The sequence below is a fragment of the Micrasema longulum genome, unplaced genomic scaffold, assembly GCF_059751315.1.
Source record: "Micrasema longulum isolate JH-2025_06_02 unplaced genomic scaffold, ASM5975131v1 h1tg003046l, whole genome shotgun sequence".
Lineage (NCBI taxonomy): Eukaryota > Metazoa > Arthropoda > Insecta > Trichoptera > Brachycentridae > Micrasema > Micrasema longulum.
The window spans coordinates 64713-80582 of NW_028280152.1; the positions used below are offsets into that span (position 1 = coordinate 64713).

The following is a 15870-nucleotide window of genomic DNA, read 5'->3' on the forward strand; positions in this document are numbered from 1 at the left end:
ATAAATGTCCGCAAAACACAATTAACCGTCTTTAAAATTTCACTGACAAAAAAGTTGGTATAGTGATAGATACTAACTTCAGACTCTTGAGATGTCAGTTTTCAGTGCGAATTGAAAATTTCTCTGACATTAATTGCGGAAAAAAAAAACATAAAACTGGAAACCCAAATTGCGGGAATGTAATTTTAGGGTTTCACTGTACTTTCTAATCAACTTAAGATAGAGTGTTGAGATAGATTTCCAGTTTCTGAGAAGCCAACTCACCAACGTGAACTTGTGACGTCATGGGCGGAGTAATTTTAAAATTACAAAACTTTAAAAAAAATCATGGTGCTGATAATACGATAAATACAAACTTTTTTTTGTTGGATTGTTTGATAGTCTATTAATATATTTCTTTAATATACTGAACTTCCTTATTGCCTAATCTCTTCCTCTTTGGGTTATTAGGTAGATGACGAGTGCTCTCACATTCTCAGGTTTGACCAGTGGCCTCTTGGGGTGATATAAAACACCAATGCATATTATCGCATATTATTCCATACTTAATATTATAAATGCAAAGGTGTGTTTGTTTGTGTTTCCTTCACATCGTAATGGAGTGATTGATTGACATATTTTTTTGCATAGGGATAGCCGGAGAGGCAAGAAGTAAAATAGGATACTTATTTTTCATCCCAAATGAAAAAAATATATAATGCATTAACAATGAGCAACATTATTTGAAAATGAATAGGCGGGTAAGGTGGGATGTCAAAAAGAATAAATTTGAAATTAATTCGTTAAATTTCTATAATTGACTTGCATTGTCTATGGTTAGTTTGGTTTGCTTTTCGTTTTGATTTTGTAGTAAGATTTTAGATTTGTGAACAGAATAATGATAAGATGTCGCCATAGACTAATCGTCATATTTTTTCCATAGAAATTGGTCTTTTTTTCCATAGAAAAGGACTGGCAATCGACGAGAGTTACTTTCAGTCCCAAAAAAATATTGTTGTTCTATCGTCCTGTGAGCAAGCCACTTTGCGAAAAGTGTTTCTCTGATAAATCCTTATCATATCCTGCAGTATGCAGATGCTTCGGACAAAGTGTAATTAGTGTAATTAGTGTTATAATGAACAGCCTAAATAAACATTTAATCATCATCTACACGATACTGGTATCCGCGCAAATAGAAAAAGTGAAGTGCTTTATAAAAGAAGCAATCGGAAGAACTTAAAAGTGAGCCCACAAAATTCTAATTCCCGCAGTTATTAGTGTACAATACCTGAAAGGTATTGAGCTGACCATACATTCCTTTTTGAAAAAGGTTGATATTATCCGTCTCGAATGGGACCAGCGTTTATGATTTTATTGGGAAAATTCTCATTGCTAAACAATAAAACAAAATAATAATGTAACTAATTTCTCGTTAATAGATTGAGTTTTTCTACTGACATTTCTTGGTGCAACTGCATTTGAATTATAAAAAAAAATTATTTGAATATTAATAAAAATAGGTATAAAGTTTTATTCCACTTTTATTTATAAATTTTTACCAGTGTCCGGGTTTCGTCGTGACCGACATCCTCAGACTGGTGGGAGACTAAATTTGGAATTTTGTTCTAATCACTTAATTACCCCCGAGCCCGGGGACATGGCTGTTGATGGAACTACCAACCAGCGGCCCCTGTTATAGTTTTAATAAAATTTAAATACATGTAATTCAAATACATTTTCATTATACAACTTAAACTCATACTCATAATTATATAAAATCATGATTTACAACCCCTGCTTACACTTGTATTTAATAAAGAAATTTGTTTTGTCTCCCACCAGTCTGACAATGTCGGTCACAACGAAACCCAGTCACTGGTAAACATTTATAAAAGTGGAATAAAACTATATATATATATTTATTATTAAGGTTAATTTCTCCCTTAAAGATAAAATATCTATTTTCCTTAATCTAAAGACTATAAACATGATAGGCTTTATATTTTTTTTTCAATCTTGGTTGTGCCAAATCTTGTCAGGAAGAAAACATATTTCTTTATCAACGTGTTTTAAAACCAGAAATAATAAATTGTAACGGCATAATAAATATTTTTGTTGCATAAAACATTACCAGTTTGCAAATGAGATGATTTCTTTATCTATGTTTTTTTTTATCAACATGTAGAATGAATATATTTACAGAGGAATTAAATGCATACGCGCATATATAAAGAAATTTATTGCAAGAAAATAAAACAAACAGTGAGTACAAAAATATTTTAAACTTATGATTAAAATATACAATTTATCACGAAAAAGAACCAATGTTGTGAAAAAGATCCACTGCCAGCCTCATAAAGATACAGTGAATGAAAATTCTTTTTTTTAATGATTAAAAAATTATCATAGGTTTATTCACATATTCAATGAGGAAGTTCAGTGCTATGGCAAAAAAATAAATGACATTAGTGATAGATTTCCGGTTTCCGGGAAGCCAAACCACTAATCAGCAGAACTCACCGAAGAGAACTTGTGATGTCACACGCAGAGCAATTTAATATTTTTTTTATTTTTATATCATATCGCGGATAATACAATACATACTTATATTTTAATTTTGGATTATTTCAATAGTCTATTAACAATGAACATCTTCATTATATCTAGAATAAGAGAAGAAAAAAAAGAACTTGAGGCAGATATGAAGGAACAGAAAACATTTTTCAGAAGGGATTATGGAAGTCATCAGAATGGTGAATGTTACACAGTGTGTAAAGTGGCCACATGCCTAGACTTAAATATTCCTTTCTGAAAAATGTTTTTCCTCTGTGTTGCAATAAATTTCTATCTTAATTACTGCCTAGGGAGTGGAATCCCACCATGTCTACAAACATTTGGACACACTCAAAATATTGTTGATATGAACAGTTATCGATTTCAGATTCTATTTTCAATATTTACTTATTTTATTTTATTACAGTAATTTACAACTAATACAAGATTACACATTTAAAAATAATGTTTTCAGTGTCCGCAAAGTGGTAGGAAAAACGTATTTACCTTCTTCTATGTCGTTCCTAGCTGCAGCTTCTAACAGCATGACACTGTCACTGAAAAAGATGTTCCTCTTGGTTCTGGAATTGGGAGGCTGCTGTGTTTTGTCTTTACGCTGACCAGATCGGGAACGGAGCCATTCCTTCTCTCGCTGCGCCCAGAGTTTCAGCTGCTGGATTCGGCGCCTGGAAGACAGTATCACGCTTCATAAGATGACCGGAAATCACCATAATTTCATAGAGACAGATAAGGAAAAGCCTTCTTCTACAATACGGGCCGATTGAATTAAAGGATGATTGCATTCATCATTGAACGCGGCCTAAAACGGGAGGAATGCAGGCGCAAGACGATGAAGAAAGATGAATTTTATTATTCACAAATTATGTGCAATGAACCCAATTAAAATTAATTTTTGATTTCAAGCATGCAGAAAATTACTTTGAAAATACTATGTCAGTTTTCCACTCGATGACTGCTCTCAGATAAAAATCCCATGGAGATAAGTCAGCCTTGTTGTTAAGTGGTTGGCGCATTCGCCTACCATTCTTGAGGTCGTGGGTTCGATTCCTGGCAAGTTGGATGTGAAATATTGATTTCAAAGGTTGTTTAAACTGCAATATTTCATTGTTCCTTTCAAAAATGATCATTTTCCCTTTATGGAGTAAATGATCGAGAAACGCTATATTGATGAACAAATGTGGTCTTATGTACAATTAGGTGCGGCTAAGGTATTAAGGTATCAAGTTACGCTGCGATTGGTGTACCAATGCAGTGCCCTGTGCACCATTAGGTGCAGGAAGGGAATGATGAAGATGAAGGTATGATGATGTGTTTGAATATTATTTTTTTGGTTTGACGCATACAAAAATTAGGCCGAAAATAATTTGAGAAATTGCAATCACTTATTTAAAAATATTGCATTCATTTTCTTGTTATGAATTATTTCGGAAAAACATACATATTTATTTCATTCTCAAATAACAAATATAAATAATTCACAAATACCGATAGTATATTCATTCACTTTTTAAATGGAGCATAGGAATAATCTAGTGATTTTTAAATTGCACTAATTTATAAACAAATCATTTGAAATTTCATTTTAAAGCTATTTAACGGTATTCGGTATAGAGGTCTTAAGCAAAATTGTATAGAGAGTGTTTTCTAATAGTAAATCTGTTATACTCATGGATGATTCAGAGACATTCCACTCTCATAATTTTATACAAACTGTAAATTCTATTGGGTATTTTCTTTTGGCATGTGATATTCATGTTATTTAATTTATCAAATAGAAATCAATACTATTTTGTACTCATGATGATAATATGTAATAAGTTCTAATGAATTTTGTGAATGTATCCTTGTGAGTATAAAATTTTAAGTTTGTGGTTTATTAAAAATGCATAAAATGTGTCCTGGAATCTGGTGGACTAGATGGACTCTAAGTGGATAAATATATTATTATAATAAAGAACAATTGAGAGTTACATCAAATATTAATGATTTCATTTCTTACAGCTTTTGTTGAAAGATGCCTCGTATTGCAAATGGATGAACATTTGTTTTCAACTACTAACTGAAAAATAATGTTTCTCATAGGTTTCATAACTCATTCACATAATCTTAATGTTTTCAAAGCTAATTTAGATATACATAATCAAAAAATAACATGCATTTGGAGAATTTAGTACATAATTTGCTAGGTCAATAATACTAACATTTCCAGAATACAATATGTATTCCTCCCATTGAGACAACATTGGGTCAAAGAGGCAAGGATTATTACTCAGAAAAACTGTTTGACATGCTTCTACAGAGAATTATGTTAACAGATAATAAAGATGTTTACAAAAAATAAATCAAAATTCGGCTAAAGCATATTAACATTAATGAATGAAGGGATCAAGAAAATATTTGAGTAATATATCGTCTATTCAATTCTGAATAATTCTTAACACCAAAACATAAAATGTGCAGGAGAGTAATTTTTTCAACATCACAAACAGTACGTTCCAGAATATTGTAAACGCCGTGTTATTGTAAAATTGTTAATAGTGGGAAAATCCTGTAAAGAATTCAAAGCACAATTGCCATTTAGGAATATCATTTGGGTTCAGGATAATTTATATGAATGATTTTGAGTGTTTGGCATTTAGGATAAGCTGAAATTATTGAATAACTTAAAAAGTACTGCATTTATGGCATTTTAGATTATACAGAAAGGAAGAGAATTTTGCAGAGAATCATATGCTGCAAAAAAAGCATTTAGAATAATTTCCGTTTAGAATAGTCCAGAATTGAATAGACAATATATCTTAAGCGAACAAAAAATAAAATAAAGTGAACATTTTTAGAGCTCTCACTGGCAGCATTTGTATGATGCGATACTTTATTTATTTATTTATTTTATTTATAAATTTATTGCAAAAAATAATATACATACTTAATAACAGGGAATCTATATAAAACCAATCAATTTAAAATGAAAACGGAGTGTTCTGTGTTTATGATAGTCTCCATCTAACATGGCACAGCCTGTTCTAAGATGGAGATTTTCTATCTTTAGAGCATAAGTAGCCTATACTAATAAAACAATAACATAAAAAAGAAAAACTAAAACTACTTAATTATAAATGCCTAGCTAATCAAATGTAACAAATTAAAAATCGTTATTATACAAATATAAAGAATATATATGAGCCAATAATACATGTTACTAAAACATAAATAATATAGTATCATATATAATAAAACAAATATAAAGCAATGAAATACATAAAAATATAAATAATATGTGTACCAATTATATAAAGTACTTTCAGATAATAGATCCACATCATGGCAGTTGCTTTACACGGGGAAAATATTAAGAGCAAAAATTTAATAAAAGTCAGTGTTTACCTTCTCGCAAGATGCAACCTTTCTTGTGTAGTAAGATGTTCCACCTGAGACATTTCCGCTACCAAATCGGAGTGCTCCATTTTGAAATATTGCTACTGAAAAATATTTCAGACAAATTAATATTTCGGCAAAGCTGCTGATAGTAAATTTAATACTAATAATGTATTCATAAAAATGTGTAATTTTTTTTAACAAATCGTTTTTTTATTGATTCCGCATTCCTTTTGTTACTTTGGAAATGAATTGCAAGAAAATATTATATTCTAATTAAAGATTTATACAACTAGTAAAAGGAGAGTTCACATCTGTATACTCGCTCCAAAGGAACATCTCTATTTCCTTACAACGTGAATAATGTAGTTTTACTACGCAATTACCAAATTAAAGATATTTTTATTATTTTTTAAGCGAATTTCACGTTTAAGTTACATATTACTGGTGTTGTAGACAAATCTAGTAAGATGCTTGGATTTGTACTTCGAAACTCAAGATATTTCAATAATACTAATGCAATTTGCACATTGTATGATACATTAGTCCGCAGCATACTAGAATACTGTTCCATAATTTGGGATCCTTCTGAATCAAACCACACCCTTGAAATAGAGAAGGTTCCAAAGCGATTTATGCAATACTTATATCTTAAAAAAATAATTATCCATTCTCGTATCCATAATTATTTCTAGTGGGGATGCTAGATTACAACACCCTCGAATCTCATCGTCAAATTTTTCTTGGGAAACATTTCTATAAGCTGATTTCTAGAAGTATATAAAATCCAAATATACTGAAAGAGATCAGTTTGCATGTTCCTAATAATTATACTAGAGCAAGATCTCATGCACTGTTTTACACGCCTAGAAGCCGTACAAACGCAAGTCAGAATTGTCCCATTAATAGGGCAATTCGTTTGCTGAATACGGCTTCTGCGGATAATATAAATCTATTTTTCTGTACATATTGGCAGTTTAGCAGCTATCTGCTTTCTTTTCATTAACTTAAATTTGCAATCTGCATTACGTAATGGGTTAAACAGCCTGTAAAGTAATGCGGACTACAATTTGTCAATTAAATAAATAAATTCCATGTTATATTTGTAAAAAGTACAGAAATGGTATTTTTATAATTTTAATATAAACCTTGTCAGTAAAATTTCACTATTATTGTATTGATGTTTTTTTTTTTTTGGAATTCGCTAATCATCTCATTGAAAATAATCACACCTTTGATAATTATAATGGATTAAATGTCTTACATATTTGTAATAGAGGCACAAAGTTAGATAATTATGAAAGGGTTTAAAAAATAATTTGCATAATTTAATAACCAAATTAATGATTTAAATGACGGTTCTTTGCTAAAAATGTTTGATAATGAAAATTATCTTTCATTCCAATACCTACTCTAACCTGTATTACTATCAAATAAGCAAAAAGTTATGATGGTAATGGTATTATTATTTTTTCCGTGCGACATCAGATTATTTTTCTACAATGGTTTAAAATATGCATATTTTGAATTGCCTGAAAATTAAATATTTTTCACCCTATGGGACAAATGGCAAATATTAAATCACCACACCATAATTGAAAACTCGTTTTTTACGCATTGATGGTTATATCATTAGAATGGTGAAAATCTGATCAAAATGTTAAATAAATTTCCAACGTTTTTCCAGCTTTATGAAAATACTGAATTGAAAAAAAATATTTACGCGTAAATAAACAATATTCGAATGTTGACTATTTAGATTTAAATAGTTCATTTCTGAGTATCTCTAAACTTGTAATTTGGAGATGTCGGAGGAACCAGTCGATCGATACTATATTTTTATTTTAATAATGATTATATTAAACCATGATCCACAAAATATCATAACTGATAAAAACCGTATTTTACAGGAGAATATTATTCCTTAATATTAAGGAATATACACTGAAAATTAAATTCCGTTTAGAATATTTCTTTTATTGATATCAAAAAATAAATGTTCGAAACAAAATTTGGTTCTCAAGTATTTTATTGATTTATTTAACTTTTTGTACATAATATTATTTGTACATTGGCGGGCTCATTGCCAATTGGCAATTTTTACCAAACAAACGATAAAATAATAGTTTTATTTTTATAATTCAAGTTACAGAACATATTCAATAGAAAATAAAGATTAAAAAGCTAAAGATTATCATCTTGTCTTCATGTAACAAAAAATTATCAAGCTACGCTGCGATTGGTGTATGGATGCAGCGCTTTATGCACCATTAGGTGCGGAAAGGGAATAATGTTAAATAAAAGTATTAAAAAAACATTGTTTTTGTCGGTAACGGTGTTTTGGCGAACATGGCCTGGTATATTGATATCAAATTTTATTCCATTGTTTGAACAAAGTAAAGGAAGTTCAAAAAAAGTTGTAGGTTATGATCAATGTTTAGATATAAAAATAGCTAATCCAAACTGATTAAAAAACAAATCTAAGTATGCAGATAGCGTAAGTACCGATATATTTATGTAAGTTTATATTATCAGCTATTTCCACATAGTCAATTTTTATCTTTACATTACATGTAACAGAAGGATTAGTCACTAAATAAACAATAAAGGCAATATTAAATCTGCAAGTGCTTTGATCATACCTTCATCCTGATAAAGTACCCACAGAACTCACACAAAAGAACATTTATGCCCATGTTTCTTTTGTTTTATGCAAATTTCCATTTAAATATGGCACGAGTTCTAAATTTAGATCTCCACGGACAAAAGGTTCTAAACAAGTGCCTATTTTTAGTTGAATTTTCGAATAGGCAAAGAAAATTTAAGTATTCTAGCTGATTAGTAAGCAAACAGTATCAATCTGAAGCCATAAAGATATCATTTCAACATAATAGGTAACATAAATATCACCTTCATCATTCATTATCACTCTTCATTTACGTGAAATTGTAAAAATATTCAAGGACATCTGCCAATAGTTTGCAATCATTATTCACACACATTTTTCATCTTTGTTTTCTGAATTTTGAATACGTAAAATGATGAAGACTGCCAATAATTAATTTTAAAAAATATAATTGTATCCAACATAATCTATAAGTACTTGAAAATACATGAATTTTAATCAATTATTGTAGTAAGTAGTTGACAAAATAATTTTACCAGACATGTAGATAAAGCAGACAAAAATCTCAATAGAGATGAAGGAATTATTAGGCAATGTGGAAGTCTAGGCATTTACATGGGATCATTTCAATTTTGAGCAAAATTTTAATTAATACGAAAATCCACGATTTCGGGTTCTTAAACAAGATTTTCCAAATATGCCGATATTAAAGGTCTATTAAATTTCTTGAAGCCATTTTACGACGCGAATGTTGATGGATGCAGAAAATGAGGAAGATCGAGAAAGACGTGGCATGACCAAATCCAACAAATATTTGAAGAAGGCGAAAGTCGGAATAATCGGTGGACATGCATGAGAAGATGCATGGATGTAGAGGAAGCGAGATCTGTATGAAGAAGATCTGCAAAGACAGGGTGATACGTTCTATCCTCTCTGCCTACCCTTACAGAAAAACGGCACGATGGTTTGTTGTTTGTGATTGTTTATCAAAATAAGTACTTAAAATAAAACGAAGAATCATTGTTAAACATACTTTACCAATTTGACAATCATTACGATTGCATGCCAAATTCTCACTCTAAATTTAATATTAAGCCAAAAAGATTTAAAAGATTAATTGAAACCCTCGGTATGATACTACTGTAGAACTGTGCCAAAATTAATATTGAATTATGTCAATACTTACCATGCTAAGTTGATAGGCAATATCGTAACAAATCTTTGAATTTAAAAGCCTACACGTGGACATTGCAATATTGCTCTGTCCCAAGACTTGACCATTGTCCACATGTGAACAGCAATTTGTAGTACAGGACATTTGTCCGAGACATTGGCACGGAGATAGATGAGCAAGCTATCTCCGCACAACAGTGATAACCCACCCACCGCGCACGGCCGCATCGTGTGAATGCGCATGGACAGGACCTTATAATAATAGTTATTCGCTTGACGCGTGCGTATCTGCGATTTTTTTCAGCCGAAAATTCGTTTTTATTATTTAGTTTGTTCTTTAACAATTCCAATACATCTTGGTATAAAATAAATAGTATTTGAACTTGCTTGTAATAATCGCCGTGAATTCATTTTTGCAGCGCACATGGGTGAACTGCGGCCGAGTTTTGTTGAGGCTGTTCACGGAGCTGGGACAAGATAATATTGTCCTTTCTTCGACCACGTGTAAACAATATGTAAAGGTGTGAAATTTCACCGACTTCCATTTCATTTTAAAAAACAGCATGTTCTTATTTGAAACGATACAATACTTTTTTGGTCCCGAGTGCCGAATTTACATATTACATACAAATTTCATTTTGAGTAATGAAAAAAATATTGAATTATGGTGTACGTTATTAAAATAATATAACATTATCTCTAAAGGTAGCAGTCTCATTACATAGGAACATAGAAAAAGTATCATGAAGTGTCTTTTATCCTAACACCGTTTACTTAATACTCCAAAAATTATAATATTTTGTATTCTAAATGGTTCAAATCACACAGGCTTAATAAACGCCAAGATAACATTAAAAATATAAGAATTTTAATGGTGTTTTGTTGATAAAAAAAAAGTCGAAATAATATGGAAGAAGAAAGTTAAACATATTTGAATCTTGAGTGACATAAAAGCATTTGTAGCAAGCACATGTATATTTATACTAATTAAGCGTATGTAATAAGTAAGGAATTTAAAGAAGGTACTGACAAAAGGAACATAATTCAATGATAAAAAATCTTATCACAAAATATTAATGATGCCATTCAAAGATAAATTGAATGAATAGTTATCAGGAAATGTATCAACGTGGTGACAATGGTTCCAACACTTGATTCAAACACGCATTACACTATTTTTACACTGAAAAGAAATCTAAAACATCGAAATACTAACGAAGGATTCAATTCTGCTTGGTTGGACAAACTAAAAGCTGGTAACACAATATTCACACTGGCTTATTCAGACTACTGATAAGATTATCGAAATATTGACTGATCGAGCAAAACAGAAAAATAAATATTTAAGCATACTATAATTTAATCCGGATGCTACTATTTAACAGCATCTTCTATTTTTACAAGTAGTAGAAAGTAGAATTCAAGATCTGACAGCGAATGTCGATCTGACAGCAACAGTTATCGGGTGTTGTAGAATAATGAAAGTTGACATTTCATACATATATTCGTTAAAATATATATGCCGTCATATTTCTAATTAAAGCACGCAATAGGGTAATGCTTTAGTGTTAATAAATAGTATAAATACTTACTATATCACACATAAAAAATATAATATTCGTTCTTTGGCAAACGTTCGCTAAGACACATGACTGCTTGTGACACTCAAAGTTGCGCTAGAACCAATATAAAAATAGCTTGCCATTTTCGATTCAAGAAAGTAATAAACGTATTATACACAAAAAACTATACACTTAACATTCACCACACAATAATAATATAAACAAGGAGGAACAGGAGAAAACTAATCCCGTTCAAGTTCATTGGTTAAACGGTGCGGTGTGTACATCGTAAAAATTAAAAATATTTTTCGTATAATTGCCAGAGTAATAATAAAAAAATACGTACATTTTTTTTTGTGTAAGTAGATACTCAACCCACACTCGTAAAAAAACATTACTGTAAAAGTAATCTGAAAAATATTTTTTTTTTTTATTTTACACCTATTTTGGGATACTTAAGGATAGCTGGTAAAACGCATGGAAAGTAATTTGAACTAGACCTACTGCACACTTGTAATTTCAACATTTCAATCTTTATTTTAATTTTTATAATCATGGCACCGTGGCGCAGTTGGTAAGACGGCCAACTGTGAAACTGGCGTTGTGGGTTTGATTCCCGCCAGTTGCAAGAAAAAAATTCAAGAAAGATTTCTTTCTCATTTGATCTGGGTGTTGTGGTGTAATTTTCACTACCCCTTTCCATATTCCCCCCTATGCCACCTGCTGACAAACCTCTTAATAGAGGCTTAGAGGATTATTCCTTTTTTTAAAAAAAGGTCCACTATAATTTATCATAATCATTAAATGCCAGGAGACTCTTCGTGGACACCATATGAACCACGAAAATGGAATGATGATGGTGATAATTATTCAATAACAACTAACACTGAGTAAACAAAACGACTCACCTAATCAGAAAATAATTCATCAAAACTTTTACCAATTTGATACCTCCCCACAAAAAACATTTTCATTCATTTATCTATTATCTATCGTAAGTAGATAGTTTAAAAGAGGTTTTTTTATTTATTGAGTATACAGTCTGTCAAAACTACGTAGAAAACAATGTAAATCATAACTACGTCTGATTTTTACTGTGGTAACATCAAATCAAAAACGACTTGTTTTGCAATTGGTTATAACAGGGCACAAGAAAGCCCATAGGAACATCACTAAATTATTTTAAAACTTATTGATAGTGTATGCAATAAAAAAAAGTCATTGAAAATTGGTGGCCTTGAATCGATAGGCATCATGCTTTTTAATTTAAAATTCTTTATATCACCATATTTACAAATATTTTAAATAAAATAAATTCTTCTTTAATTAGGTATCCCAAATTCAACATAAAAATAAAAAGAATTAAAAAAAAACTTAATAGAGAATATGAGGTGTTTTTATACCTACATCCACATATATTAAAAAAAAAACTTTTAGCGATTTAGGTGCCAAATATTTTAATTTTAGGGCCATTTTCACATAGTCGTAAACAACAGTGCTGGAAACAGGAAACATCTTGTGGTAGAGTAAGATTCTAACCTCACGACTTTCTGATCTGAAGTCAACGTACAGCACATATTTATATACCTACCGGCATAAAAATTATCTGCATTGAAAACTTACTGCATGTGCCCTGTTGGCTTTTCAAAAAAGGACACCTCATGAATACAATCAACTTAAAATTTATGCCAAATAACATAACAGTTTGAAATTGACTATCTTCAAGGAAAGTTATATTCTTATTTAAAAGGAAAGTTTTACATTTGGGGGCAATAAGTTTATTTTGTTAGTTCTAATGAAGATTGTAGATGTCCATTTTTAAATGTCAAGGATTAAAAAAAAACTAATTAGGATAAAATATTACAGGAGACACATGGAAATTCATATTGGTTGAATAAATAATAAACACATTATTTTGATAAACAATTTATTTTCACTCCAAAACTTGCATTCTTCACTATTATAAAGGAAAAATATATACTTTTCTCATTCTTCAAATCACAATGAACATATTATTTTCATTCAAGTTTACAGAAAATGCTTTGCAAGGCTCTTTCAAAAATATAAAGCTTTACATTTATTTATGGTTGCCAAAGATTTTTCTTAAAAAGATCTGAATATGTTCAGTAAGATTTTCAATTACAACTATGTAACATATTTCTTTGACCATATTAAATAATTAAGTATGTTTGGTTACTACTTATTAGCAGTAATTATGAAATCACAATGCCTATGAATTTTATTTTTTAATTCCTTTGTATAAGTACGATGAAATATACTAAGTACGTAATGTTGAATAATTTTGATCTATTCCAAAAATCTATGTTTGTATTTTAGTAGTTTTATGGGATTTCTCAACCACATCCACAGTATCCTCAAGCAGAACCAAATATAAACTATGTTCTATGGAATTTCATCAAAACGATGTAGGTATTTTATCTTAGTCTAAATTACAAACTATCATTACAAACAATTTAACGTAACAATCATGTTAACAATAACTTTATTGACATTTTATCATCACATAATTATTAATATCAATAAAATATCCCGAGATACTAATTGATTACATCTGTAATGAATACTGTGCCAACACAGTAAAGAATAAGCACAATTTTTATTTTTGTTGGTGTTTTAATATTTCCTATTCTACATACTGAATTAGTACTTTGTCGTAAATATAATTTTAAAGTTGGCAACACTTACATTCACTTAATATCTCCAGGATATTTTGTAAGTACTATAATCATGTACGATTGTATCCCTGCGACAGTAAACGCATGTATAATGTATGTATTTATATGCACTAATATCTATTTATTGTAAGCTTCCTTGAAAAATATTAAGTATGGTCTATAACAAACTTAAGACTACATTTTATATTCCGCTGTTTATTGACAATTTTTTTAAAGATTATTCCACAAAAGAAATTTTTTGGTCATAATGTATTAAAAAAATAGGTTTTAATAAAAAAATACAGGGAAAGTCAATACGTGTGTAGGTACATAATCAAAAACTAGAATTTTTAACAAATAAGTATGAAAGCAATGTTCAGTGAATATATTACATAATACACTAATACATGCATATTAATTGAAATTGAAACATGTGCAATTGAAGTTTTAGTTAATTTTTGAGAAATTAATAATTCATTGCAATGCCTGCAAACCTTTAAAAAATCTTGATGTCATTACAGGTATATCTTCCAAAGATAAATAATTAATCTGGAGGCAGATACTTCAGAAACAATACTACAATAATATATGTACAGTATTTTATATTGTGCTGTTTTAGATTATTCAACTACCTACCATAATATTTTTAGTCTATGAGTAAAAGGAGTCTAAAAAAATAATACTATTTTCACTTAAGTACAGTAAAAAATTATAAAAGAATATTGGTGGTTTTTTCATCATCTTTCATTGCACAACATGAAGACAATTTAATATAGGTAATCCTATATAAACCCATCTAATTAAGGTAGACTGGCTTTCATGAGAATGTGCACGCTACGCAAACATTTTAAACACATAATTTGTGTAATTTGCAGGTAATGTTAATGTGTTGGTAAAAATCGCAACATTTATTGAATAATTTCATTTGGCAACCATGCAACGTGTGTTCATCACGAACCATCACAAAAATGTGGCAACCATCAAGTTAAATATCGGGAACAATAAATTGCATTATTTGATGATCTCATCTAAAAACTGCTTTATTTTTAACTTGTCTGATGAGAAAATGGATGACACACCTGGGCCCCGATTACAATGGGAAGTTAACAGAGTTATCTTCGACTGTCTATAAAGAAAAACCGATATTTGTGTACGAAAATGAGTATATTTATACGAACATTTAAAGTATCTTTGTCAGTAAATTAAACATGTCTAGAAGAAAAAATTGTATGGATATTCTGCTTTTCATACAGAAAACTTAATTTTACTTATTGTATGTATATTATAAGGTTAAAAAAAATGTATATATTTTAACCTATGAGAGTCGGCATTCTTATTAGAAAGCCAGTCTTAATATTATTGCTCATCCGATAAAATAGTAATAACTAAAAAAAAAAACTTATTTTTGGTCAAGTATACAAAACAACCTATTTATTTAGTTTATTTATTTCACCTAAAATTTTATATTTTTTATTTTCTATATGAACACCTCACCGGGCATAGCCCGTGCCGAGGCATAGCCCGTGCCGAGGCATTCATTTACATTATTTTTGAGCAAGTCATGCAGTTCACATACTTCGGTGTAGACCTTATGGTGAAGTACGAGCGCAGACTAATAAAGCCACAGCTATAGCTGGCTGCTTGCGGGACACTACATGGAGAAACAAACACATGCTGACTGAAAGTAAGGTCAGGATATACAAGACATGCACTCGATTCATCATGACCTACGGGATGGAAGTGAGAGCCGAAAACCGACAGGACAAAAAGCCTTCTCAAAAGTAGCGGAAATGAGAACCCTACGCTCCATTGCAGGCAGAGCTTTAAGAGATCGGATCAGAAATGAAACTATAAGGCCTGTCTGTGGTGTTGAAGACATAGTGAGGTGGGGAAGAAGTAGAAGGCC

The 15870-nt window shown here is 30.3% G+C and overlaps 1 protein-coding gene across 5 annotated transcripts in view; it reads right to left on the bottom strand.

Moving 5' to 3' along the window:
* MYPT-75D (Myosin phosphatase targeting subunit 75D) overlaps window positions 1-11574 on the bottom strand; it is a 56744-nt gene extending 45170 nt beyond the window's left edge. Inside the window, exons 1-3 of one of the 5 annotated variants that reach the window (XR_015825185.1) lie at window positions 11320-11572; window positions 5938-6032; window positions 3040-3218 (exon numbers count right to left, since the gene is read on the bottom strand). Coding sequence is in view for 3 of the 5 variants with exons in the window: in XM_088241742.1 (XP_088097868.1) it covers window positions 3040-3218; window positions 5938-6029; window positions 11320-11331 (283 nt within the window). In the remaining 2 variants the exon portion in view is untranslated. Of the gene's footprint in view, window positions 1-3039; window positions 3219-5937; window positions 6033-10943; window positions 11000-11319 lie in introns of those variants that run through there. The other 4 variants (XM_088241741.1, XM_088241742.1, XM_088241743.1 and 1 more) reach the window with 4 other exon arrangements.
* Window positions 11575-15870: the final 4296 nt, after the last annotated feature.